This window comes from Pleurotus ostreatus, assembly GCF_014466165.1.
Source record: "Pleurotus ostreatus strain PC9 chromosome Unknown scaffold_7, whole genome shotgun sequence".
Lineage (NCBI taxonomy): Eukaryota > Fungi > Basidiomycota > Agaricomycetes > Agaricales > Pleurotaceae > Pleurotus > Pleurotus ostreatus.
Window position 1 is genome coordinate 1,669,476 of NW_023503162.1, and position 22,801 is coordinate 1,692,276.

At 50.5% G+C, this 22,801-nt stretch overlaps 9 protein-coding genes across 9 annotated transcripts; 3 read left to right on the top strand and 6 right to left on the bottom strand.

Moving 5' to 3' along the window:
- Nucleotides 1-2: 2 nt before the first annotated feature.
- AVT3 (neutral amino acid transporter) lies at nucleotides 3-2,783 on the bottom strand (the record flags this gene model as incomplete). Its single annotated transcript, XM_036779289.1, has 13 exons — nucleotides 3-68; nucleotides 143-281; nucleotides 345-574; nucleotides 630-733; nucleotides 791-869; nucleotides 922-955; nucleotides 1,016-1,385; nucleotides 1,437-1,555; nucleotides 1,601-1,647; nucleotides 1,697-1,909; nucleotides 1,957-2,176; nucleotides 2,225-2,487; nucleotides 2,553-2,783. 13 exons carry the CDS (start codon nucleotides 2,781-2,783, stop codon nucleotides 3-5), a joined length of 2,115 nt encoding a protein of 704 aa, XP_036628678.1.
- Nucleotides 2,784-2,962: 179 nt separating this feature from the next.
- PC9H_009792 (uncharacterized protein) lies at nucleotides 2,963-4,928 on the bottom strand (the record flags this gene model as incomplete). The annotated part of the gene is made up of 9 exons (XM_036779290.1): nucleotides 2,963-3,157; nucleotides 3,221-3,309; nucleotides 3,360-3,834; nucleotides 3,895-4,075; nucleotides 4,127-4,183; nucleotides 4,235-4,293; nucleotides 4,344-4,600; nucleotides 4,655-4,770; nucleotides 4,828-4,928. 9 exons carry the CDS (start codon nucleotides 4,926-4,928, stop codon nucleotides 2,963-2,965), a joined length of 1,530 nt encoding a protein of 509 aa, XP_036628679.1.
- Nucleotides 4,929-5,691: 763 nt separating this feature from the next.
- On the top strand, nucleotides 5,692-7,137 carry PC9H_009793 (uncharacterized protein; the record flags this gene model as incomplete). The annotated part of the gene is made up of 11 exons (XM_036779291.1): nucleotides 5,692-5,719; nucleotides 5,769-6,039; nucleotides 6,089-6,122; nucleotides 6,177-6,239; nucleotides 6,297-6,350; nucleotides 6,400-6,473; nucleotides 6,525-6,583; nucleotides 6,652-6,790; nucleotides 6,845-6,909; nucleotides 6,968-7,009; nucleotides 7,058-7,137. 11 exons carry the CDS (start codon nucleotides 5,692-5,694, stop codon nucleotides 7,135-7,137), a joined length of 909 nt encoding a protein of 302 aa, XP_036628680.1.
- A 618-nt stretch (nucleotides 7,138-7,755) lies between these two features.
- Nucleotides 7,756-10,017, bottom strand: PC9H_009794 (uncharacterized protein; the record flags this gene model as incomplete). The annotated part of the gene is made up of 6 exons (XM_036779292.1): nucleotides 7,756-8,078; nucleotides 8,128-8,179; nucleotides 8,237-9,479; nucleotides 9,532-9,672; nucleotides 9,741-9,930; nucleotides 9,981-10,017. The coding sequence occupies 6 exons, from the start codon at nucleotides 10,015-10,017 to the stop codon at nucleotides 7,756-7,758; spliced, it is 1,986 nt and encodes a 661-aa protein (XP_036628681.1).
- A 332-nt stretch (nucleotides 10,018-10,349) lies between these two features.
- Nucleotides 10,350-12,048, bottom strand: PC9H_009795 (uncharacterized protein; the record flags this gene model as incomplete). Its single annotated transcript, XM_036779293.1, has 6 exons — nucleotides 10,350-10,760; nucleotides 10,813-11,117; nucleotides 11,173-11,256; nucleotides 11,308-11,424; nucleotides 11,476-11,807; nucleotides 11,861-12,048. 6 exons carry the CDS (start codon nucleotides 12,046-12,048, stop codon nucleotides 10,350-10,352), a joined length of 1,437 nt encoding a protein of 478 aa, XP_036628682.1.
- A 1,131-nt stretch (nucleotides 12,049-13,179) lies between these two features.
- Nucleotides 13,180-13,906, top strand: PC9H_009796 (uncharacterized protein; the record flags this gene model as incomplete). Its single annotated transcript, XM_036779294.1, has 4 exons — nucleotides 13,180-13,204; nucleotides 13,585-13,666; nucleotides 13,723-13,737; nucleotides 13,789-13,906. The coding sequence occupies 4 exons, from the start codon at nucleotides 13,180-13,182 to the stop codon at nucleotides 13,904-13,906; spliced, it is 240 nt and encodes a 79-aa protein (XP_036628683.1).
- A 2,231-nt stretch (nucleotides 13,907-16,137) lies between these two features.
- On the top strand, nucleotides 16,138-18,575 carry PC9H_009797 (uncharacterized protein; the record flags this gene model as incomplete). The annotated part of the gene is made up of 3 exons (XM_036779295.1): nucleotides 16,138-16,654; nucleotides 16,706-18,266; nucleotides 18,509-18,575. 3 exons carry the CDS (start codon nucleotides 16,138-16,140, stop codon nucleotides 18,573-18,575), a joined length of 2,145 nt encoding a protein of 714 aa, XP_036628684.1.
- Nucleotides 18,576-20,028: 1,453 nt separating this feature from the next.
- PC9H_009798 (uncharacterized protein) lies at nucleotides 20,029-20,553 on the bottom strand (the record flags this gene model as incomplete). The annotated part of the gene is made up of 1 exon (XM_036779296.1): nucleotides 20,029-20,553. The coding sequence occupies one exon, from the start codon at nucleotides 20,551-20,553 to the stop codon at nucleotides 20,029-20,031; it is 525 nt and encodes a 174-aa protein (XP_036628685.1).
- An 814-nt stretch (nucleotides 20,554-21,367) lies between these two features.
- PC9H_009799 (uncharacterized protein) lies at nucleotides 21,368-22,776 on the bottom strand (the record flags this gene model as incomplete). The annotated part of the gene is made up of 4 exons (XM_036779297.1): nucleotides 21,368-21,494; nucleotides 21,559-22,234; nucleotides 22,301-22,444; nucleotides 22,593-22,776. 4 exons carry the CDS (start codon nucleotides 22,774-22,776, stop codon nucleotides 21,368-21,370), a joined length of 1,131 nt encoding a protein of 376 aa, XP_036628686.1.
- Nucleotides 22,777-22,801: the final 25 nt, after the last annotated feature.

Here is a 22,801-nt window from a genome sequence, read left to right on the forward strand (position 1 = left end):
TCCTAATTCGACGGAATCTCGCAGTTGCCGAACTTGGGCGAGCCTCCTGCGTCGGGGGATACCATGAGCTAGAAAGTAGAAGGAATAGATGTCATCAGATAAAGAGAGGAGGAAAAGACAATAAATTAGTGGCGGAACGAACCTTGATTGTCTGGATGGTCGTATACGCAGCGGCGACCATACCAAAGACGATCATCGCTATGTCTTTCCACTTCTGGGACCGAGTACGCGCGACGGCCTTGTAGTGGAGCAATGCCGGGTACACATAACACAACGGAACACTGCGGCGCAAGTCAAATATCAGACTGGTTATTTACACCAGCACCAATCAACAAACCACTTACCACGCAAAACACCCAACAAAGGCCACGAACTTATCCAAATCCGACGCACCAAACCAGCTAATCGCAGTGCACACCATCACCATGCCGAACCTAAACGCGTTCTTCAACCACTTGACGCGCGTATCGGCCTTCCCGCTCCTCGTGAACATTCCGTTCTCCAAAATGCGGACAGCAGGGAATAGCTGAAGCGGCACCGAGAGCATAATAGCTAGAGAATACAAAAATTGTACCTATACGATAATAAGAATGATAAGATAAGCAAAGAGAGATAGTCGTTTGGCGTACCGATTGGACCATCTTGCTGTCAGCATCGAGATTGACCAGGACGACGGTCTGAATCTCAGAGCCAAAGGTCATATAAGCCAAGACACCAGCACCGCCGAACAAGACTGCAAAAATATGGAAATCAAAACACAATACACGAGCAATAGGCGAAGTATACTGACAAATCAACCCAATCATAACGCCGGTAAGTACCTTGGGGAATTTATGCGGTTCCCGCATCGCGTCGGTAATAGGGATGATCTAAACAATATATATTGAGCATTGCAAACTTGAACTTAAGAAAGGAACCAACCAATCCAATCCCCTCAAACGAGAACACAGCCGTTCTAGACGCGCATCGTAGGTCAACATTCGCGAGCTTGGGATATAACCTCGATCGGACTCACCCAATGAAAAGCGGGAAATCTCTCGGATTGAACCACTTAATATCTGCCACTCCCTGAGTCGAAACAATCGAAATCTCGCTCCCGAAAATATAGCAGAGGCCAGCAAGTATGAACACGTCCGCTACAAGGGCAGTCGTGCTCAGCTTCGCAATGTCACGGACGAGACTCAATGGCAGGAAGATGACAAGTTGCATGAGAATGAAGTATTGCACGGGGAGGAGCTTCGCGCAGTGCGTGACACCCATCACGAACGCCTGGAGGTTCTCCGCGACGAAGATAATGTAGGCGCCGACGAAACCAAGCTGAGATACAACGATGGACCCCAAGATAGCATACCGCATCCAAGGGCCGTACAGTGTTCCACCGATATCTAGGCCAAATTTAGAAGACGGCTATACAGTCAGATGACAAAGAGACATACCTCCGAAACTCCCAGACACTACAAATTTAGTATCAACTAATAATAGGAAGGAGTACAGCGAGATAAGGGCGATGAAGACGAAGGTGATGATCGAGAAGAGCATCCCGCCATTGTAGAACCTGCGAGGCGTTATACAATGATTGAATAAAGGTCATTAAACTTACGCTTTGCCAAGAAATAGAACGCCAGTGCCAACGAAGGATTTCAAAAGCTAGAACAAAAATGAAGCAGTTTCTTGATCGCAGTTTCTGGGTGCTCACCATCAGAACAGCTTGTGTGACCGTTGCGTTTCCGTGCCCGTCAACCGACATACGGCGTCGCCTCGATCGAGAGCGGGATCGAGTAGTACCACCCACGAGCGGCGTGCGTTCGCTCAACCCTGCAGACGGCAGCTCATCCGCCTCACGCCCCTCGCCGAGCTCTTCATCATCTTCCTTATCTTCGTCCTCATCGTCTTCTAGGTCTTCACCAGCCTGTAAAGGATGAATACATTGAAAGAGAAATAGCGACATAGACTCACATAATGCCCGAAGATAAACAGGAAATCAATGAATGAGTTGAGCATGCGGGGTTCATCGGTGCCTTGCTCGTTCGCGCGCAGTAGGAGGTAATTGCGTCGGAAACCACCCGGCTGATGGATATGCTCGAACGCAGGATCTTGTGGTGCGTTGCTAGAGCCAGCAAATGAGGCAGCACGGGGGCGGCGCTGCTGCCCTGAGTGCCACTTATATATGTCATGGCTATCATAACATTAGGAACCGCACTTATTATATTGAATTGGAACGTACGTGACATCCGCGCCAGGCGCATGATATGGTATAGGAAACGGCTCTGTATCCTCTCTCTGCACCCCGTGTTGCGACGAGTGTTGAGAGATGGGTGTCGACGATCCTCCAGCCTTTGAGCTTTCAGCACCACCTACTCCTGGTCCACCCTGCCTCTCCTCCTTGGACACTAGATGTCTCCTGAGGACCCGCGCTTTCTCTTCGTCGGGAAATTCGTCGAGGTTGAACGGGGGGATGGCTTCCGTGGCGCCAAACGATACACCTGGCTGTCAACGGGGGTCTCTGACCGCCTCGACGGCGGTATTGCGAACAGTCTTGGTGAAGGCGAGACTGAGATGCCAGTCTGCGGTAATTGCACTGCGCCCAACGCAGGGGACCCATTCCTTTGACCCGGGGTACCACGCGGCGGAATGTTCGGGGGTGGGGGTGTTCCAGCATACTGAGCTCGTAGGACACGAAGATCTGGAGTACCTAGCGGTGTCGCCTGAGCGTTGACCTCGTCGCTGTCAACAGGCCCAAGCCTGGGACTACGGATATTCACCGGCTTTGAGGGGATACTCATGGTAGAGGAGGAGGAGGGGTTGGGCGCTAAAGCTTAACTTAGTCCCGCTGCAGCGCCCCGCCGCCCGAAAACGGAAGCATATTCGGTGGCTATATCTAATATGCCCAGCATGACTCACTATATTGAAAGCCTCTTGATTTGTTGTGATCGGAAACTTCTAGCTAGTCTATCAATACAAACTAGGATCTACTTGCCCTTGCTCTCCTCTTAGCTCGGCATCTAGGTCCAATCCAGCGTACCACAAATATCAACGGCATCATCAACAGGCAGAGGCCGGCAAAAAGTACATACGTCCACCCGGGTGTGAGTGCTCTAAGAATAATATCAACCACAGCGACGAGTACGGCTCCCAGAGAACATCGAACAAAATTATTCTAAGATCATTGGATAAATTATCAGTTAGATCTCAGAGGATGATGGATGAGGAAGATACGAACGCAGGCTGTTACAGAAGAACTCTGGGCAGGAAGGAGGTCGATTATGAGTGTTTGAGTGGTATTCATGACGGAGATGGCGATGAATCCAACTAAAGTCACTGTAAACAAGCCAGCACCGATGTAGGCGTGTTTGACTCACTAAAGAATTGTAGCACCAGCGGTCCAGCAAGTGACACTCTTCGTTGTAGACACCAGCCATAGCCTATGACACATGCAGCGTATACGACAAGCATGAATGGGACAGTGCGAAGACGAGCACGTTCAATCGGGAAGTTCTCCTCCCTGGTGACCTCCATGATTATGTTCTTCCTTGTGTTCTCCGTGGTATTTTCGGAGTCGTTCACCTTTGACAATTGCGAATCGGGGAGATTTTCGTCCTTGGCCCGCTGGATCATTGCCTTCTTAACGAGATCCCTTTTGACGACCTGGTATTCCTTGTCGAGAAGCCACCCTGAGGAAACAGTTCCGCACGAGGCACCACCTCCGACTGCGAGAAAACAGAGCCCAATCTTGGTTTGATTTAAGAATGGGTAGATTTCTGTAAAGAGCGAGGAAAGCGAAGCGGTGACGCCATAAAAAACGGCGTAGACAATTCCGTTGAAGACTAGAAGAGTCTGAAAGAGTGGACTCTTTGGTCATTTCAAAGCAAATTCTAGCGAGGAATGCGAGCTAACCAACACATCCACATACGTGAGTATGCGCATGGGATTACGGAATCTGAAGGTAATCTTGGGATCATCCTTTGAACGTCTACCCGACTTTTGAGAAGCGAAGATAGGGACCAATGGTCGGTAGAGCTTGGGTGGTGTTATACTACCGTTTCCTACGATAGCTCTCAGGGTCTCTGGGAGGAAACTTGATGATATGAGACTTCGTGGCCTCTCGAAAAGGTCTGAAAGAACGTACAGTAGTAGAAAAACGAAGCAGCAAGCAGCGCCTATGCAGAGGAACCAGAATATTGACCTGTTGCAAAAATGTTAGTGAGATGTGATTACCTAGTACTATAGCGCGTACCGCCATCCCAGTCCATCTGATAGAGCACCACCAATAACTGGCCCTATAGCGGGACCAACCTATATCAGAAGGTTGAGTATCGCTCTTGCTGTGTGTCAGGACAAAATACCAGAGGTCCTAGGCTGTAAACACCAAAAAAGCCTCCACGTTCAGAGGGCACGGCAATATCCCCTACGACCCCCGCGCCAAGTGCAATAGTACTAGCGGACCCCGCGGCTTGAATGCAGCGTAACAGCATCAAAAGCCAGTACGCCGAAGTGGGGACCAAAGCCAAGCCAATGCATGCTCCGCAGAGCACCACAAGGCAGGCTAAAAATATGGGACGCCTCCCGTAGCTATCTGCCATAGGTCCCCAAAACATCGGTGCTGATAAGGAGATATTAGATAGCGCTGTGTACATCGCACTTTATCAAAACGTACAGACGCCCTGTATCACCAGGTACACGGTCACCGTCAGATTGATGAGTTCCGTTGATTTGTGAAAGGCATTGGCGATAACGGGAATTGCTGGAAAGTATATGTTTGCCGTTAAAGGGCTTTTTACGGATAAGTATCAGAACCTGTGTAAAAGACACTACTATTCAACCACACACCTAAACAACCCCGCAAACGAGATGATGGCTACTAGGAACCATTTCTCGCGATGCGAATACACGCTGTACGGTGCGTGATCAGGTTGGTTCTCCCGCGACATGGCCGCGTCGTAGAGGGAGCAGGCGTGTCCCCGTGCATTTATATGGCCCTTTGATAAGCTTAATGACTCACGGAACCGCGAGGTTCGCACAGAACTACGACCATGCTGCATCCATGAGAACTGGTTCTTATTCTGCTGTGGGCGCTACGGCCAAAAAAGGCGCTGGGACGGACCGAATTCATTTCGCCACCATAAATAGTCATGGGCCCTCCAACGGCCATCCAAAGTGACACTGGATATAAGAAGCTCAAGAACGGACCACTTCGTGATGGTTTGCAGAGCCCCACCATCAACAGCCTGGTCCCCGCACTTGCATCAAAATCTCGCGAGATGGCATGAGAAGGTGATACCAGGCTGATGCGTTGACAGCAAACAGCTTTGCTTTACGACCACAACTCTGGTGCTTGGTACTGGGAGACACCGCTGAGCGCTGGGCGTTCTACTCGCTGGGCGGTTCCGCAAAATATCGTGCTCGACGCGCCGGAAAGAGCCAAGGCGAGTGGATACAGTGGAGGACCAGCACGTACGTGTGAAGTTTGAACTGACTGGCCAGGTACATCAATTGTGCAGGTAACAACACGCGGTTCGGACTGCCACTTGTCAATGGGTACTATGTGGTATCCATTCGTGAGCACCTGTAAATCAAGCTGAGAATAGTCTTTGATGTTTTCCTTTGGGTTCCTGTTTTAAGCAGGAGATGAAGGGTGCAAGGCTGTTTGCCTTCCTTGTACCCCAAGGTTTACTCCCTTTGGCGCGACCCGAGATGGCGTCCTACTTTATAATCACTCGTGGTACGTTTTTCGCGGTTTCTCCATGTGTTTGAATTCTGAAGCTGTACAGAGGCCTCTGAAGTAGCTGGTTCTCCAGACCCTGCCCTCATTAATGCCTACAATGCCCTCCAAATCACTGGACTAGTCCTTCTTGTGGCAATTGTCCTGACTGCCCGGTTATCACCAACTATCAATCGTTCTATAGCGTGGTACAACCTCATTCTCTCGTTTGTATTCTACGCCGTTTCCTTTCTCCTCATTATGGGCAAGCAATACGGCCCAGAGCCCCCGTTTGGACTATGTTTAGCTCAATGTTTGTTCGTCTATGCGGCACCTGTCATGTGTGTGATCTCAGTTAGTACGGACACACGGCTGATCAATTTATTACAGGAATGCTTGTGCATGTCTCTGTTTCGCCCTCGAAGTATGTTTCATGTTTTACATCTTAGCTTCAAAGTCAATGATGGACCTTTGAAAGCTTTTCTTCTGCGTATCTCGCGCTACCGCTCAGACTCGATTGTCAATCAAGTGGAGGCTCTCGGTATGTCGCGTTCAGGAGTCGCCCAACAACCTGTCTCACGTCAATGACCACGCATAGATAATATTAATACCCTACATCGTACCACTCCTCGTTTGCATGGAGGTTCTAACGGTAATATCCGCCAGCTCATCCCGTTTGTTGCGCCACTGAACCCCTTCAGTTCGCTCTGACTCGCCATGGCATAGTCCGTCGAAAATCAATTGGGATGTACTGTCATCTCGCCATATCCACAGCGTTGGTTTATATCTGCATTGATAGATTGTATGAAAATGACAATTATCGCAGGTCTCTCATTACGAACATCGCAGTCACTGTTATCATGGCACTTCTACTGCCTGTATTCGGTAAGTTCTATCTTACCCTCTGCTTTCTTGTATGGGCTCGGAAATACTGATAGAGAAAACTTTCGTAGGAGTCACTATCTACAGAGTATCGAGAAAATGGAAGGCGTCCAGACACCTCCATGTCGACAAGGATGGTCGGGTGCCTATACAGATGATTGTGCGCTTTGGTATGGTGTGCATATTGCCGATCCCTGCCGTTATACTGTCGTAAGTGCTGACATCAACTTCCTGCAGAACTGACTGACAGATTTAAAATGCTAGAGTGCTCAGCGTACCAGCGTTCGACAGTCGCGGCGACGGTCCTCTTGCTGTAGCGATCGCTACATGTAGGCACAAGTTCACGTTCTTCTTGATATACCCTCGGAGTTGATACATCGCTGGCAGATCCTATCTGGGCGGCCTTGATATTCGGAATTCAAAATGTCGGTACTTATCACAGACAAACTAAATCAGTCATTTACGTCCACTCTCTAGGATATACTCCGCGTCTGGACGTTCCGAAAGCGAGTGCCCAAGTCTACGACTACCTCGCCGTCGACCGAGGTATCATGTGAAGTAATATCAAAGCCTTCAGGATCAACTTCCGATGTTTAGATATATCTTGCTGGCCTCTCTGCTCAAGACTCTGGCTCGAACTTCCTTTCCTTAATTCATTATATTCTGGGGACAGAATTGATTGGTGCGAATAGGACTTTGTATAGTAGTCAAGAAGCTTCTCCATGTTGTACTAGTAGGCTTTATTGTTATCAAGGTCAAGGTCGAGATGAGCTACGACGGGCACACCCATACTTTCGGCAGTGCAAATATGGGGCGCAGCTGCCGTGTCGCCTGTTCGATGTCAGTGGCTCTGCTATTGCCTACAGGGTTGTAGCGTTCACGGAGCTTCCTATTTAGGCAATTAGTATTCGTGGCGGTGGCACAGGCGGTCTCAACATCTACAGAACGTGCTCCACACGTACTACTTACTCGACCCCGGCCGTCCTCAAGGCATACCTCCTCGCATAGGGATCATGGAATCCTACCGACCCCAACGAAATCGAAATCGAGGACTCACCTCACGTTAGTAACACTCACCATAGGCCAAAAAACAATAATCAATCAACTTCAGTCCTAAAGGCCTGAATGCTAATATCTAGCCGTATCCGCGTTTATGCATCCACACGCCCAAACGTTTATGTCCATTTCTTAATCCAATCCATAACCTGCGCAGCCATCTCCCTTCCCTCTACCTGCCTGTCTTTTGCCCCACTTCCCATACCCCGACCGCCTCCGCAAACACTAGCATGACCATCATTAGCATCCTCAGAACATCTCCACGCCGGGTCCCCGTACTTCCTCTTCCTCGCCTTCATGTCAGTCCCTCTCGCGAAGGCTTCTTCGACAGCGCTCGCCCAGTCGCCTGCTTCGTAGGATTGCCGGGATAGCTCGACGCCAACGCCTTCCTGCTCGAGCAGGAGCCGCAGACCGTGCTCTTCAATGAATAGTGGACGCGACACTAAAAGGGCTCAATAGTGGGTATGTGTAGTGGATGGAGAGAGACATACCATATACGAAAGGTGTGCAGGCATCGACGCACTCCGATACAGTTCCATAACCCTACGGCAAGATGGCAAATGGTAAATCAGCAGACGACGGATGAAAGCCGAAACTCACCAACTTTCCCAACAGAACATCTCCAACGGCTGTTAAATCCGGCATGTAGACATCTCGCGGTGCGACATAAAATCCATCGGGCAGTTCCGAGCTACCGTCCTTCTGCGTGGCATTCCACTGCTCCTTCGACACACCACAAACGATCGCGATCCATGATAAATCAGGGAGCAGCCGCACCTCCTCGTCCGCGTACTCTGAATCAATAGGATCTCCGAGGGGCGCGTTCTCGTTGGGAGTGACGTTCGGCGTGGGCGGGATCGTGGATACGACGGGCAGTTCGGTGCATGGCACGGGCGGTGTGCACATATGCGGGGGCTTCGACGCCGGCGGGGCGCCTGGGATCCAGATGTGCGAGGGCGTGGCGATGCGTGAGGGTGCAGAGAGGGTAGGGGGAGAGCCAGGCATCGGCATGGCTACATTTAGTGAGGGTACATCACTAATCCCTAGCCCGTTGATGTTCGTTACTGAGCTATCGTTGAGAACAGGGCGTTTCGGGGTAGTGGGTGGGGAAAGGATCTTGCCCTTACGCTCCGGAGATGTGCTTCTACTGCCATTAGTAGGCGTGGTTGATCGGCTCGGTGTTCTACTCGGCCTGCGGAAGACCTGTCCGCCAAAAGAAACTATAAGAATGCGCGTTTTTGATGCATTGTGGTAGTGTGGTGGTACACCTATGGAAGACAACAATTTGGACCGGCCACTTTGGGTATATATTGAAGAACTGGGAGGACGGACGAGTAATGGCGCCTTGATTACTGAGCGAGGTATATTGAGCGATGAAGATGGCGATTGGACGGGTGGGTGAAGGGTATAAGATGCTGGTGACTTAATCAGATGTTCTATAATTTCCGGACGAAATCTATTGCAATTAATATCTACCCAATCGGGTGACGGAAGAGGAGGGTCGACGGCGAACGAGGGGATGGGTATAGCGCCGGGAAGGAGCAGGAGAAGGTCGGCACAACGGTATCCATGGTGAATCTGCTCCACCAGAGGCACGAGCTGTGCTAGAGGTATGGGGTTGTCGGGAATGAGCGCATCGAAACTCGACGTATGCCGGTGATGCTGTGGCACGGTGTGTTTCTGTGGGTGCTGCTGGCGGTGCGGGGGACGGAGATGGTTTACAGCAGCAGGTTCGGGAGACGCTACGCCATCGATAAACGAGGTGGAGAGGTAGCTGTACACCGAGTCGAAGGTAAAGTTGGTGATCAGGATAGATGGGATCCCAGCTGACTTTGCAGCCAGGCTGCTTGTGGGATCAATGAACGAGCTCCTGAAAAGAGTGGGCGGATACTCACCATCCGAGGAACGCTGCATCGCTCAGCACACAATCAATTCGCGTCTGCCTTAGCCACGTTTTCTCCGTTTCGAGCAGGGTATTCTTCGAATCGAGGAATCGCTTGAGCACCTGCACACTCTTCTGCCGATCAACACGATATCTAGATTATACATGCACCGGGCACGCGTCGTGAGTCTTTACGCGTATTGTTTCCCGTAGCGAACTCACGCTAGAGGCTGCACGATGACAGGATCGATCTCTGCATACCGATATTCAGCGCCGCGGGCAATGCTGTCCGCAAAGACGTGTTTTGGAGCAGACGACACAATGCATATGGTGGGGTTTTCGCCCTCGTGTTCGCTTGGAACGCTGAGGAGATGACAAGCGAAGGCTGACACCCTAGTCGCATGGCCGTATCCTATGAAATCCCATCATGAGTGAGTTTCGGAGTACTGGCAGCAATCATACCGTGTCCAGAGCAATAGTAGGCAAATCGCAGAGGCATTCTGGGCGCTGATGCAGACAGCGCTGCGCAGCTGAGCGTTTTCGATATCTGACATGGACGAGGGACCACCCTGAATTGGAATTGACCGCTTTCGGACCACTCCGCCAGTCGGGCTTTGAAATCTACCTGGGCGGTGGTTTCCCCTAAGCAGCAAATAGCTATTTGAGTTTCGGAATGTTCAAACCCACAAAAGGTTGTCGGAAACTGACGGTTGATAGCAGCATCTCCCATTTCATATACCTCAAAGACGCCATATAACCGGAGCGACACGAGTCTCGTATCATGATATTTATCGTATCTCCTTACAATATGTACACGAGATAGTAAGTATTTTACACTTCGCATTTCTCCTTGGAATCTGGAAATTTCCTGGATGCTAACATTTTGTGGGCACACCAAGCGAAGAGGAAGAAGACGATGGCGATGCCAGCGGCTACACCTACATGAAGGTGGAGAGCAATGATTGTCAGCCCGTGGGCAAGGAATATGGCTGCTCCGTAGATGTTGAGGACTGCGGGAAGCGCGAACAACATCCCAGAAATTTTGAAGCCGTATTTCTCTGATCGGATAGCCAAGAGGTGATCCGCCGCGTGAAGTGCCGTTGCGTTGAGTAGATGCCTGTGTTGGACGAGGAGGAAAGATGCTGCCAAAACACTCATAGAGAGAATGGTAGCGGAGGTTAGGCATAGCGATGGGACACCTGGTGCGATACAGGAGATGTGTGCGACTAATAGTAGAGTGGACTTGAAATCCGTCAGACGAAGGGAATTTGAACGTGAAATGAACACCGCGTACAATTTGTAGAGATGTCTTCCAATCTTTGGTGATTGATTGTATCATCCTAAACCATTGTTCAGCGTAGACAAGATCATCGATGAAGACATCTTCAAGTTTGCTGGTATAGACGTCTGATAGCCCCAAGGTTAAGAGGGTTACCGCTCGAGAGACGAAGTTAGGGGTGTAAATCTTAGGTACCAATATACTTTGGGTTCTGGACAGACGGCTAGACTCTTGTCCGTAATGAGTGGTGAACCGGTGGTTCGTTACCAAGACCCACAGACGCGCGATCACGCAGACGTTATACATATCTTGGGTATTCTCTGTAAAGGAAGACTACGTAAGATATGAGGCTTGCGGAAAAGCAGTATCACCGACCTCGAGCAGTTTTGAGCAAGTCCATGTAGTTCCTACAGTCCTTGGGAGTGTACGGGAAAGTGCAGACAGCGGAAGTCATGCGGTCTAAGGATAGTAGATGAGTGGAGCCTTGATTTCAGCGGTAAAGGCACAGACCTAGGGTTGCATGCGAGAAAATAGAAATCAACTCAACAACTGTGGATTCTTCCAGACCACCGAAGTGCCCCGGGAAGTATTCTACATGGGACCAATAGTGCTCGTTCAAGGCCAATTCTGTAGAACGCGTCAGTTGAGCCGCTCTATTAATGAAAGTGCTCGCCTCACTCAGATGCTCCTCAGAGGCAACCTGGTCCAAGCCTATTTCATTGGTATCAAATTGGTCTAGCCAAAACTCCGTCCTGGAGAGGTGGTCGACAAAGTAGTAGGCGCATCCGGACTCCTCGAGTTGTAAAAATAGTTCGACGCCCGAGTGGATCACGACCTGGCGCTCCTCGCAAAGCGCCTCGATCAACGTCAACCAGGTAGCCACTCTCCGCATGTTCTCGGAGTTATAGAGGTAAGCTTCGGTCACAATGACCGGGGTGCTATGCCGGCAGAAGTAAAGTTGACCCTCGGGGTGGGCATAAGAAGCCCAGCTCTCAGGGAGGTAAGTTGGCCTGCAGAATTCATTCATGTCAGCGCCTGGTGACTAAGTTCGTTGTTAACATACGTTACTTCGCGATCAAATTGTCCGAGGCCGGCCGGGATGATGAAGCTGGATAATTCTACGCTGTGTTTTTTGTTGTACCGTTCGGTGGTAACGGAGGTGATAGGTCGCAGAGTCCCATGGCTAGTCAAGGCCTCGCAGGTCGTGTATGCCAGTGCTGAGTTTTGTTTCTGTTCCAGGGGGGAGGTCATTTGGGATGAGGCCTCAACTAGCAGTGGTGATGGGCTTTGGCAAGGACGTCTGTATTATATAGCCCTGTACTGCACAGGCATCCATATTGGTATCATTGCGTTCAAGTTGGCAACTTGCGTGTTCAACGCTGGGCTGTGCCAAGGCTGGTACTCGGATGGTGATAGCTTAGCAGCCACAACTCGCCACTAGTCACGAGCAAAGTGCCCTTTCGCCGTTTGCCCACGAGCTTGCTGAGTACCGTCAAAATCCAACCGTGAGCAGAGTGAAACATTTGAGAAAGGTAGCTACGGCAACGAAGCTGAGTTGCGTGCTTCAGCGGGCGTCTGATCATTCACCTTCTATTATGATTCTTCCGCCAAAGTTCTACGCGGGCGACGCTCAATTAGGTTCAATAGTTGGCGGCACAGGCACGTAGAAGGCTTCATTGGGGCTCTCAGATCTTAGCGGTCATAGCCATCGATTAGTCCGATTCCCAAATTCTGAAGCTGTAGCAGTGGGCGGTGGCGCTCTCGATCGTCACAAGTTCCGTTCATCAACTTCGATACAGCAGGTATGGCCGCACTGGACACGAACCCCGTTGCGGTGAATCAATCTCCGTAGGTTGACACAGTTGATTGAATCTTGCACAATTTCTCACCTGTACAGTACACCCTATGTTGGCTGTAGATCTTGCGAATAGGCATTCTGTCTGCGCAAAGGTCAAACCCGCACTCCTCTTTGCGACAAGTAAGGACCTCGCTGAACGCCCGCCGCGGCCTAACCCCGGCTCAGCCACAAACCAGTAAGAGTCACACCTCGGGAGGAAACGTCGACGGAAAGCATGGCTAAAGGCAACGAAAGACTTAACCCAAGCCTAAACTGAAATACTTCTTACAGCCCACGTTCTCAAATTACATTGGCAAATCCACGTACCAGTCTACCATGATATAGTTACGCCACCTCCAATATCAAGGCGTCTAATTCTTAGATGTGGGGTCCTTCGAAGTTGACAATTCATCAGCATCAAAGCAAGGATAAACGCTTGAACTCCCTACTTGGCCAGAGTTTCCCAAGGTAGTGTGAGTTTTCTCGATTCTTTGCTTCATATCCGCCCTCTTCGTGGTTTTTCAGCGCCTGATAACATGATAACAATGGCTCGCGCGTCTATCGATGAGGGTCTGCCGTGATAAGTAAATCCCATTGGACATGTATATAAGGTTGAGACGCTCACGATGAAGGATCCAGGAACGTTATGTCTTCAAAGGAGACCCAACCCACTACCACAGCCACGGATCCAAGGTAGCGACGTTCCTTGTAGTTGTCTTCTATATGTCTTCTATCATTCGGACTGATGAGCGGGGTCTTCGTTCCTAGCGACCAGCCCAGTCCGAACGTAGTCGAAACCACCAGCGAAAGTGGTGATGTCGAGGACTCGCACGTAGAGGACCCGCAGGCAGAAACGAAAGTTGTACAGACAGCACAGTAAATCACTTCACTTAAACCTCACGCCTACCAGGCCTAACACTTTCATTGCGTCTATGGACCCGTCCATACAGACGCCGTCCCAGGACAGCCTACAGAACCCCAGGTAGGCGCTGACGATGATGAGGAAGAGGAGGAGGAAGAACTAGAGGATGCGTAAGTGCTTCTTTGGTGGGCTATACATCTTACTAACACTGGGCCTCTGGCGGCAGGCCGACCACACCTAAGTATGTAGCGTTGACGTTAGCGCTAGGTCATATCATCTGATCCTTGTCTAGATGGCGGATCCGGGGGCCTGCAAATTTTACTAGCAGCAAGGGCACACGCCCACCCAAACCTCTACCCACTGAACCCAAACCTCTACCCACTGAACCCAAACCCGAACCCAAACCCTGATGCCTCTCTTCCCCCAAGAGATACAATTCAAGCAATCTTCGATCATTTCTCAAAAAAATTATCTACCCATCTATAGTCTCGAGCAACATATCGACAGTAAACGTATACATCCAACGAATACACGGCATCCCTGCGCCCTCGGCCTTTATTTTAGATATAAACTCTGGCATCGGTATATAGGCACTGTTTTAACAGTGTCAAATCGACAATATACATGGGCCTTGTGCCAGACTTATCCCTTCCGCGAGTAACAGCTCGTAGAATATACTAAACACCATGTTAAATCCGTCATGGTGCGCTCCGTTGAGACGGCCTTATTGAGCGTCCAGGACTGCTACACTACTCCAACCCACCCGTGGCCCTGAGCAAGGCTCAGATAACTTACCATAAGCGGGGGACGTGGGCGAACGACAGAACCCTAATTTGGCAAATCCCGGACTCACCAAATCGGGAAGCCCTGAGGCCAGAATTCGCACACCGCCTACCACTTCTTCGTCTCCAACCACCACCACGCATGATCGAATTCGCCTCTGCCTCGCCCTACGAGATGAATGCGAACGAGGAACTCTTTCTGCCACATGGAGGGCGCGGTCTGACACAGAAGCGCACACACTATCGTCTCTTCTCCCATCCTTCATTCTTACCCATACTCTCGGTATCGCTTATTCCACCCAAGGTGTTGCTCCGTGAATACGCCATGATACTTTCTCTCTCTACCCGCCGCCCGAATCGATGCTTACTTCCGACCCGTCACCTATGTTTTCGAGCGACCCATGATTTGTAAGAATCACTGCTTGGTTTTCTCTATCGCTGGGTTTTCTCCATCATCTTGAATGCGCGAGCGTGTCCCAGCATCGTGTTGCACCGTTAGTAATTACGGAAAATATCGTAAGCCGTTCTATGCGACCCAGCCTAGATTTGCCTCCATGTGCAGTCCAATCTATTCTACTATCTATGGTGCAGCATACGATGGTATTATATACTGTGGCCTTTTCCTCATCTTTCGCTCTCAGCTCACTGCAGGGACTCGAAACCTGATGCAAAGTGCTGTATCTCATCCAGAATATCTAATACTCAGCTACTCCTATAGGTGTTTAGGAGGCACCATATGTATCTCGTCACTTCAAACTCGGAATGGGCTCCCAGAGTCCGCAAGGGTCCGTGTCGAATCGTGAAAATGTATTTATTGAATCTAGAAATCCGTTCACACCCGTACGCTCTTCCGTCGATCAACACGATACCTGGATGATACACGCGTCACACACGCGTCGTGGGTCTTTACGTGTATCATTGTTGCCTGTGGCAAGAGGCTGCACAATGACAGGGTCATCTCTGGATTACCGACGTTCAGCGCCACAGACAACGCTGTCCGCAAAGACGTGTTTTGGAGCAGACGACACAATGTATGCGATGGTTTTTCTTTCTCGGGTATACTGAGGAGACTCTGACATACAAGCGAATGCTAAAACGGATGACGGTAATTAGATGAATGCTAGCTACCCGTATGGGGATAACATACATCATCAAGAGTCGCAGTAAGCGAAACGCAAGGGCATACGGGTGCTGTGGTGGGACTGCGCACAGTGCGCAGCCTTTGCTGGTCAACGTCTGCCAATAGGACGCGATTAATCGGAGCCCACATGTATCAGGGACCGGCGCCTATCAACCTCACACCGAAGTTTGATTTGATTGTTGAACAATTGCGGAATCTCAGTCTGTGATAGCGTGTGGGGAGCATGTGGGAAGGCACGACCAACTCTTCGAATACAACATCGGGGTAGTAGGATGCTGCTTGAGCTAGTCGTAAATGCGTAAATGAGGCGTATAGAATGAGTATGAGTATATGAAATCTCTGACATAGCAGCAATTCTTACGCCCTGCCAAGTCACGAACGAGACTCGGAATGAGACTCGGAATATCGAATTAATTTTCCGAAGGCACCGGAGGATTACCTATAATTGGGAAATTAACCGGTATTCGGGAGCGGACGACAGCGGTCCGTAACTGACATATTTTGGGAGAAAATATTTATTTGTACCGTTATCACACCGCCTTGAATCGACGGCGACCAAACTACAAAATGCTACGAACTAATCGACTCCACTGAGCTGAAAACATCTCTGACCCGTACCACCATCATCTCATCGACCGTCAGAGGGCGAGTCCTGGTGAGCCCAAAGCTCCACCTTCTCGACCATTCAGTACTTCAGCTTGGGGTCCTTAGCTCACCAATGGCCGTCGCTTTGCCCCCACATCCTTTACCGGTTGACGAATATCTCCCGGGGCCCTCTACGACCGTCAGAAATCGAATGGATAGCGGTAGCACCATTACCGCCAAAAGAGTGCCTTCGTTTCGCGACAGGCAGTTACCGCCGATCCCGCAGAACGACGGCGGCGACGTAAGGCCGACCTCGACCGTTAGGCCCAGAATGAGGAGCAAGTCGCCGCCTGTCGCGAAATCGCGCCATCTGTCGTCGTTTCTGCCTTCGTACTCGCGTCGGCTCACTTTCCCCACCTTGCTCAGGCAGAATCCCCGCGTATTAGCTCACTTGCTGCAATTTATGTCTTGGGCGGATTTTCTATCGCTTGCGGGTACATGCAGAGACTTCATGAACTTGTTGGGCCCTCTCGAGACCAAGGACGTCCTACTGTCTCGGTTCATCCCTGGGTACAGCGACGCCCTGCGTAGCCGCGATCTGCGAAGATTCCGTGACGTCTCGATGTCATTACATGACTTGAACCTGCTGAGTACGTCCCACTTTCATTATCCGGTTTTCGCGTCTAATTTCCTCCATGTAGTCTTGTCCGAGATGACACCCCTCCACCAATACCCTATGCACGCCTTGTCCTGCCTCTCCGCATTTATGACGACCCTGGATCAAGAGGAACGGACGCACAGACTTATTGCGTTGACCCAGGCCCATTCTCGAGCCGTGCTTCTTCTCCAATCTGTCGTACATAGTTCATCTTACCCCATCCCACCCGAGCCCCGAGATGACGCGAAAGCCAGTCTCCGGAACTTACAGCGCCCCATTCTTCGTGAACTAACTTTCCCAGCTCCTCTATCTTATCAACTCTCCGATCACCCGGTACGGGATGAGCTTGCGTCGAGATCGCCATCAAATAGCAAACATGTGCGAGGTCACACTGTCGCTGATGTTGCTCCCGGTCTCCATCAGCGCCGGAGTGTGCCAAAGGCGCCTGCCAGCTCCACTCCTTCGGTTGCCGCCAAAGCCAGGAAGAGACTTTCCAAACTAGTTAATACCCCAGCTGCTCCTCCTCCCCCACCAGCGTCCATGCCTCGAGCACTCAAAGTCTATTCAGACGGATGGAGACGGGCCTCCAGGTTTCCCGTTGCAGCCACACAGTCAGATGACGAAGGAGGCAGTGCAGCGTTCAGCAGGAGAACCACCATGGTCTTGCCAAATGGCTATGGTTCAATCCCTCTGAAACGCCCGAGCCGAAGGTTCACCTCTGCGAATGCTTCCAGCGACTCGTCGATTGACTCTAGTCCGTCGCAATCACACCTGTCGCGGAGTTCCATCGTCGACACGCCATCGTCATCCCCTGCTGCTCTGTCACCTTCAGCCTCGACTCACGCCTCGTGCAATTCGCTCGCACCTCCACCCCACGACTTGAATATGGCAAAGTGGAGGGCTCGCGCGCCCATTCTACGCGTGTTCGTCCCTTGCACGGAACTTTCCACCGGCAACTCGAACAGTATTGGCAAGTGCAGGGAACAACTCGTCGAATCCAGGCTCTGGGGACATCTCTCCGCAGGAGATATTGTTTGTAATCTAGGGTACGTTCCTGGTGGTCCACGGGCGCAAGCCTCCGAAGATTCGAACGTGCAAGCACCGGAGTTTGACGACGCTGAGACGCCAAGTCAACAGAAGTGGCTGCTTTACGACGGCGAAGATCTTGTGCCCTACTTACCTCCTCATCCGCCCCCTGTCTTGGATGTACTGACGCTTCCTTCGCCATTCTATTACACGCACATCATGCCTGCGTTGGCCAACCCGCCATTTATCGTCGATAGGCTGCCGATGTTTAATGAGGGGCCTCAAATGACTTTGTTACATTCATCGACGCGAGTGAAGAGTCCGCATTCTCCGAATGGCTACGCCGTGGTGAAGAAGCACATGTGGATCGCCCGAGTAGTTAAGTACCCATCCACAGGATACGAGGAGGACGACGCCATAGGTGAAGGGTGGACGGGAGAGTGGATATTAGAGGGGGAGGGAACAAGGGAGGGAAGGCAGGCATTATTGCAGTGCTTCGATCGGTGGGCCTCTGGTGTAGTTAAGAAGGAATTGGAGCTGGTGAGAGACAAAAGCGGTGGAGGTCGATTATGGTTCAAGTGAGCGTTCATTTAACCCTCTTCCTCGGCAGTTTGCTCAATGATCTCTCCTTACCTCCCTTCTCGCCCTTTTATATCTGCTGCTTTCTCATGATGATGCTTTGTCTGTCAAATCATTCATGATGCATTGATAAATGACCTTCTCCCTTTGGACGTATGCCGTATTTCGACGCTCGGATGGGTCACCCTGCAACCGTTTCCTCCTTCGAATCTCACGTTGTTCTGTGATTCGTCTTGCATAGGCTGTTAAATTCATACTCGGACAATCTGGATCCCACGGACAACGGTCAGATGGCTATTTATGCGTGATACGGATTTTCGTGTTGCTCTCTCACCATGTTCCTTCTGTCTTTCACCGCCGGCAGTATGGCTCCATCTATCTATGCCGTCGCGGCACACGATCCTCTGCTTCTCACAGTATCTTTACGGAATCTCAACCGATGCCTTCCATTCATCGACGCCGCCCACACTTTGATTATATATTTATTCCACTACAATATACGTACATCTTCCATATTGTCTTGATTATTGTCTTGATTATTGTCAGTCAACTTTTACCCCACCCTAAAAGACATCGGTTCTCTTGTTTTCATTACTGGGACACATTCTCACTACCGTATATTCCACCCATTCACGCTCACTCATTGGTTTGGGTATACTTACGGATACTACTATACCTGTTCACCGCCAAAACCTTCATGCAATGAAGTATTATGATCTATTATGATCTCACTCACCTTGAACACATTTGCCCTCGGAAGATGTTCGTATTACAGCCTGAAGTGCCAACCATTCTTCTCGCACAGGCAGCAGAACAACTCCCTCCTATATAGCATTGAACTTCGATACAATATGTAACACCAAAAATCGTGCATAACGTTGACATATAGGGCAGCAGCAATGTACGGGGCATTCAACAGTAGGTAAAGGATGTTGACATGAATTCAATCGTGAATATACAAATGCAAATATAGGACCAATCAACCCAATCTATTTGCTGCAGCCAACCACTCAACCAACTGGCGAGGTGCATGCAACAGCAAAAAGAAAAGCAAAAAGGAATCCCCTGACGACACAAGCCGATAGTGCAGTAGCAAGGTCATCGCAGCCCCCGTGTTGCAAGCAGAGCACAGAGACTAGGGGCGGCAAAAATAAGATAACCAATGAATGGGGGCGGTGCCCCCATAATAGTGGTTAAACTATTAAGAACAGATACTACACTTGATCTAAGCCAAAAGGCCAGAGTGGTAAGGATTCTGGATGTCCGACCGTCGTACTTAAAGGAAGGGCAACGAGCACAGACCAGGACTTGACTTGGGCGGTACGAGGAGGAGCAACAGGGAGAATAGGAGTTAGGCGCCGACTGTTCGCTGGTCTATTTGTATAATTTGTCCTCGGAGTTCACAACGTTCGTCTGCGTGCGCATTGAACAGACTCATAATAGACAGCAGTAGGTGTAATGAAACAAGGTAATTGTAGTCGGATGAAAGGGAGTGTGTCATTGACGGCACTGACCATGTCATAGAGAGATTCTTCAAGTTGTGGTATGAGTGGTTACAGAGAATGCGGATGGAAAGGGAAGGTGTCCTGGACCATGCAAACTTGCGTTGCATTTCGGGAATCAGAGGCAAACGATATTTCAGAGACAGACCATGGATACAAATATATTGTACCGAGAAAACAATTTGCGTGGATAAAGCCAGACAAGTACAAGGAGGTAGATAGAGACTAAAGGGGAAGCTCCCGCGAGCATCAAGCGAATTTAATCGTGAAGAGGAACCTGTTGAGCTCTCGCGATTGCGGTCTGGACGGCAGCGGGGCTGAAGATCCTTGCCATAGCCGCTTGGTTCAGAACCTCGATGCACCAGTCCTGGCAGTTCCATCGACCGTCCGGAACTCTGACCTGCGTGGTATTAGCAATCGCCTCCAGCTTAAGGCGGGCATCTTTCTCCAAGATCGCCAAAGGCACACGGACGAGCCTCTGCAGCTCATGGCTTTCTACAGCCCCAGTGAGCACTCCCCAGTTCGTCAGGTGAGGAACCCCGGGGTCTTGTCGCAGATGGCAGCGTCGGTGAGCTTCATGACCCGAAAGTGTAGTCCCTACATGCCAGGCCAGCATCCAGTGAGAGTCCTTGGGGGTGTTTGCGGCTCCAGTTCGGGAGCGTCGAGCAGCGGGATCGACCATGAGGAAGACTTGGAGCGCCTGCGCCGGGTCTTTGACAGTCCAGTCACCACTGGGCGCATAGGCACCTTGGGGACGACCGTAGGAGGGTAGATAGGCTGCCATGGACTGATGATCATAAGCGATATGAAGGGATGGATAGGGCTTGGTGAACTCACTGATAAGCTTGAAGAGATGAACTTGCTTTCGATGTCGAGGAGCTGAATTCTGCATTCCCTGGATGCCCTCGCAGAGATTATATAGACCTTGGGCTGATGTGGCCAAAATGTGTGGCCCACGAAATTAACAACCCACCCATCTACTACCACTTAGGACAATGGGTGGCGAGAGGCGCAATTGCCAGTTTTGACGAATATTGCAGTGGCCAAAATACATCGTCCACCCCAATCTTCAGGGAAGTGAATGAGGGCATGTCTATTCCCCAGATCCAACGACGGTCAAATAAGGCAACTAAAGTACAGTATCGATTAGATAGAGAAGGCTTCATAGGCGTTGAAAGTACTTACGAGAAACCTATAGAAGAAAATAGTAATAACCATCCTGACCGACACCGAAATTCATTACGTATAGGCCCTCCCGTCTTACATTAGTGTCACACCGGCGTCTGTGCTTAATTAGCAAACGATGTGACAATGCATACAATCCCTTGGGTGCCATTCACATGCCACGAAACACAATGGGTGACTGGAAGTGCATTGCCAGTTCTGGTAAATATCTCAGTGGCCAGAATATACCGTGCAGAGTGAACGGTCCAACCATCAGGGGCGAGGTCGAGGAGCAAGTCCTTTCGGAAAATCCAACGGCAGTCAAATAAGGCAACTAAAGTATAACATCGATTAAATCACAATCTCTGGTATTCGGTCAATACTAAAGGCGAAGTCAAGGCGTATGAGTGACTCACAAACGGCATGTAGGTAAATCAATAACCATTGCCATTGGCACCCATATGTATCCTTGCTTCATGTACGGGGAGTGACCCTTCCCGCCTCATGTCAACACCAGCATCTGGAGGCGGGATCGGTTGAATGAACTTTTCAGCTTCCGGCCTACGGGGCAAATGAAAGCTGTTATTGGCAAGATTTAAATAACAAGCAGAGAAATTATCCCTACCCTCCAAGCGCTCTGAGCACATCATCCACCAGCCTCTCCTTGTCCCCAGTTAACCTACTCATCTCAATCTCTGCGTTCGCCAGCTCTGCCGCCAATTCTTCCTGTTGATCGCGGGCATACTTATACTTCGCTTTGGTTAACAAGTACAAAACCTGATACGGCGTACGTCCCATGATAGTATCTGTCGCTTCGTCATATTGGTCGACAAATCGCTGAGGTAGGAGATCGAAGACGGATGGAGGGGAAGGCGGGCGAATATTAGATTGAGCGGAGGAGAAAGGGGGAGGGGGAGAATTACGCGTGAACATCGAACCATGTTTTGGCTGCGGTTGGGCAAAAGATGTGCCGTTGGTTGTATTGCCGTTGCCTTTCGACCCAAAGTAGTTCCCCGCCTCTCCTTCCTGCAGCGCTGCACTATCCAATTCTGACGGCGTGTGTGGTTCGACTTTGAACTGACTGAAACCAGACGCTGCGTCGGGTGGTTGGTGTCGAGACCACCGTTGGCTACCTTCATGGTTGGGCGTATCCGGCGGTCGGGCTGACGAATTCACGTCCTCTCCGCCATTTCGTTTGCGCTTGCGTGATGCTCCACGCCCAGGGGCTGGCGGCGAGATATTGTGTTGCAAACGCATGTGCTTAGCTAGTGCATCGGATCGCGTGAAGGATTTATCGCATTCTAGAAATTGAAAAGAAGGTCGTCGGATACACCGCTGCTGCCGCGCTCAAATAAACTCAACGTTACCTGGTAAACTGCAGATGAAAGGTTTCTCGCCAGTGTGCGACCGAATATGCGATATAAGGGCAAACCTGGAGGTCTGCGCTAATCCCCGCCGCGTACAGGATGCCCATTCGCAAGAGTAGCTCGATTTGTGGACTCCGATGTGGTCTATCAGGAATGGTAAGCAAAATTGAGTGGCTTCCAGGACACCGTGACAATACACGCGATTCAGCATAGAGACAGACCTCACCGTTGTGGATATGATCGATGAGTGTTGGCAGGTGGGTGTACACCTTGCCGCAGCCATCCCACTCACATGTAACGCTGTCCTCTACGATGGGTGGCTCGTCCCCTGGATGCGACGAATCGGGGGAATTTGGACGTGAGATAGACGGTAGGGGGCCATTCGTCTGTCCAGCATACGATGGCGAGTCATACTCTGAATCTGAGAGTGGAGAGGCCGTTGCAGGGGAGGAGCCTCGTTCACTCATGTCGGCCATCGTCGTCGTTCGCGTTAGAGTTTTG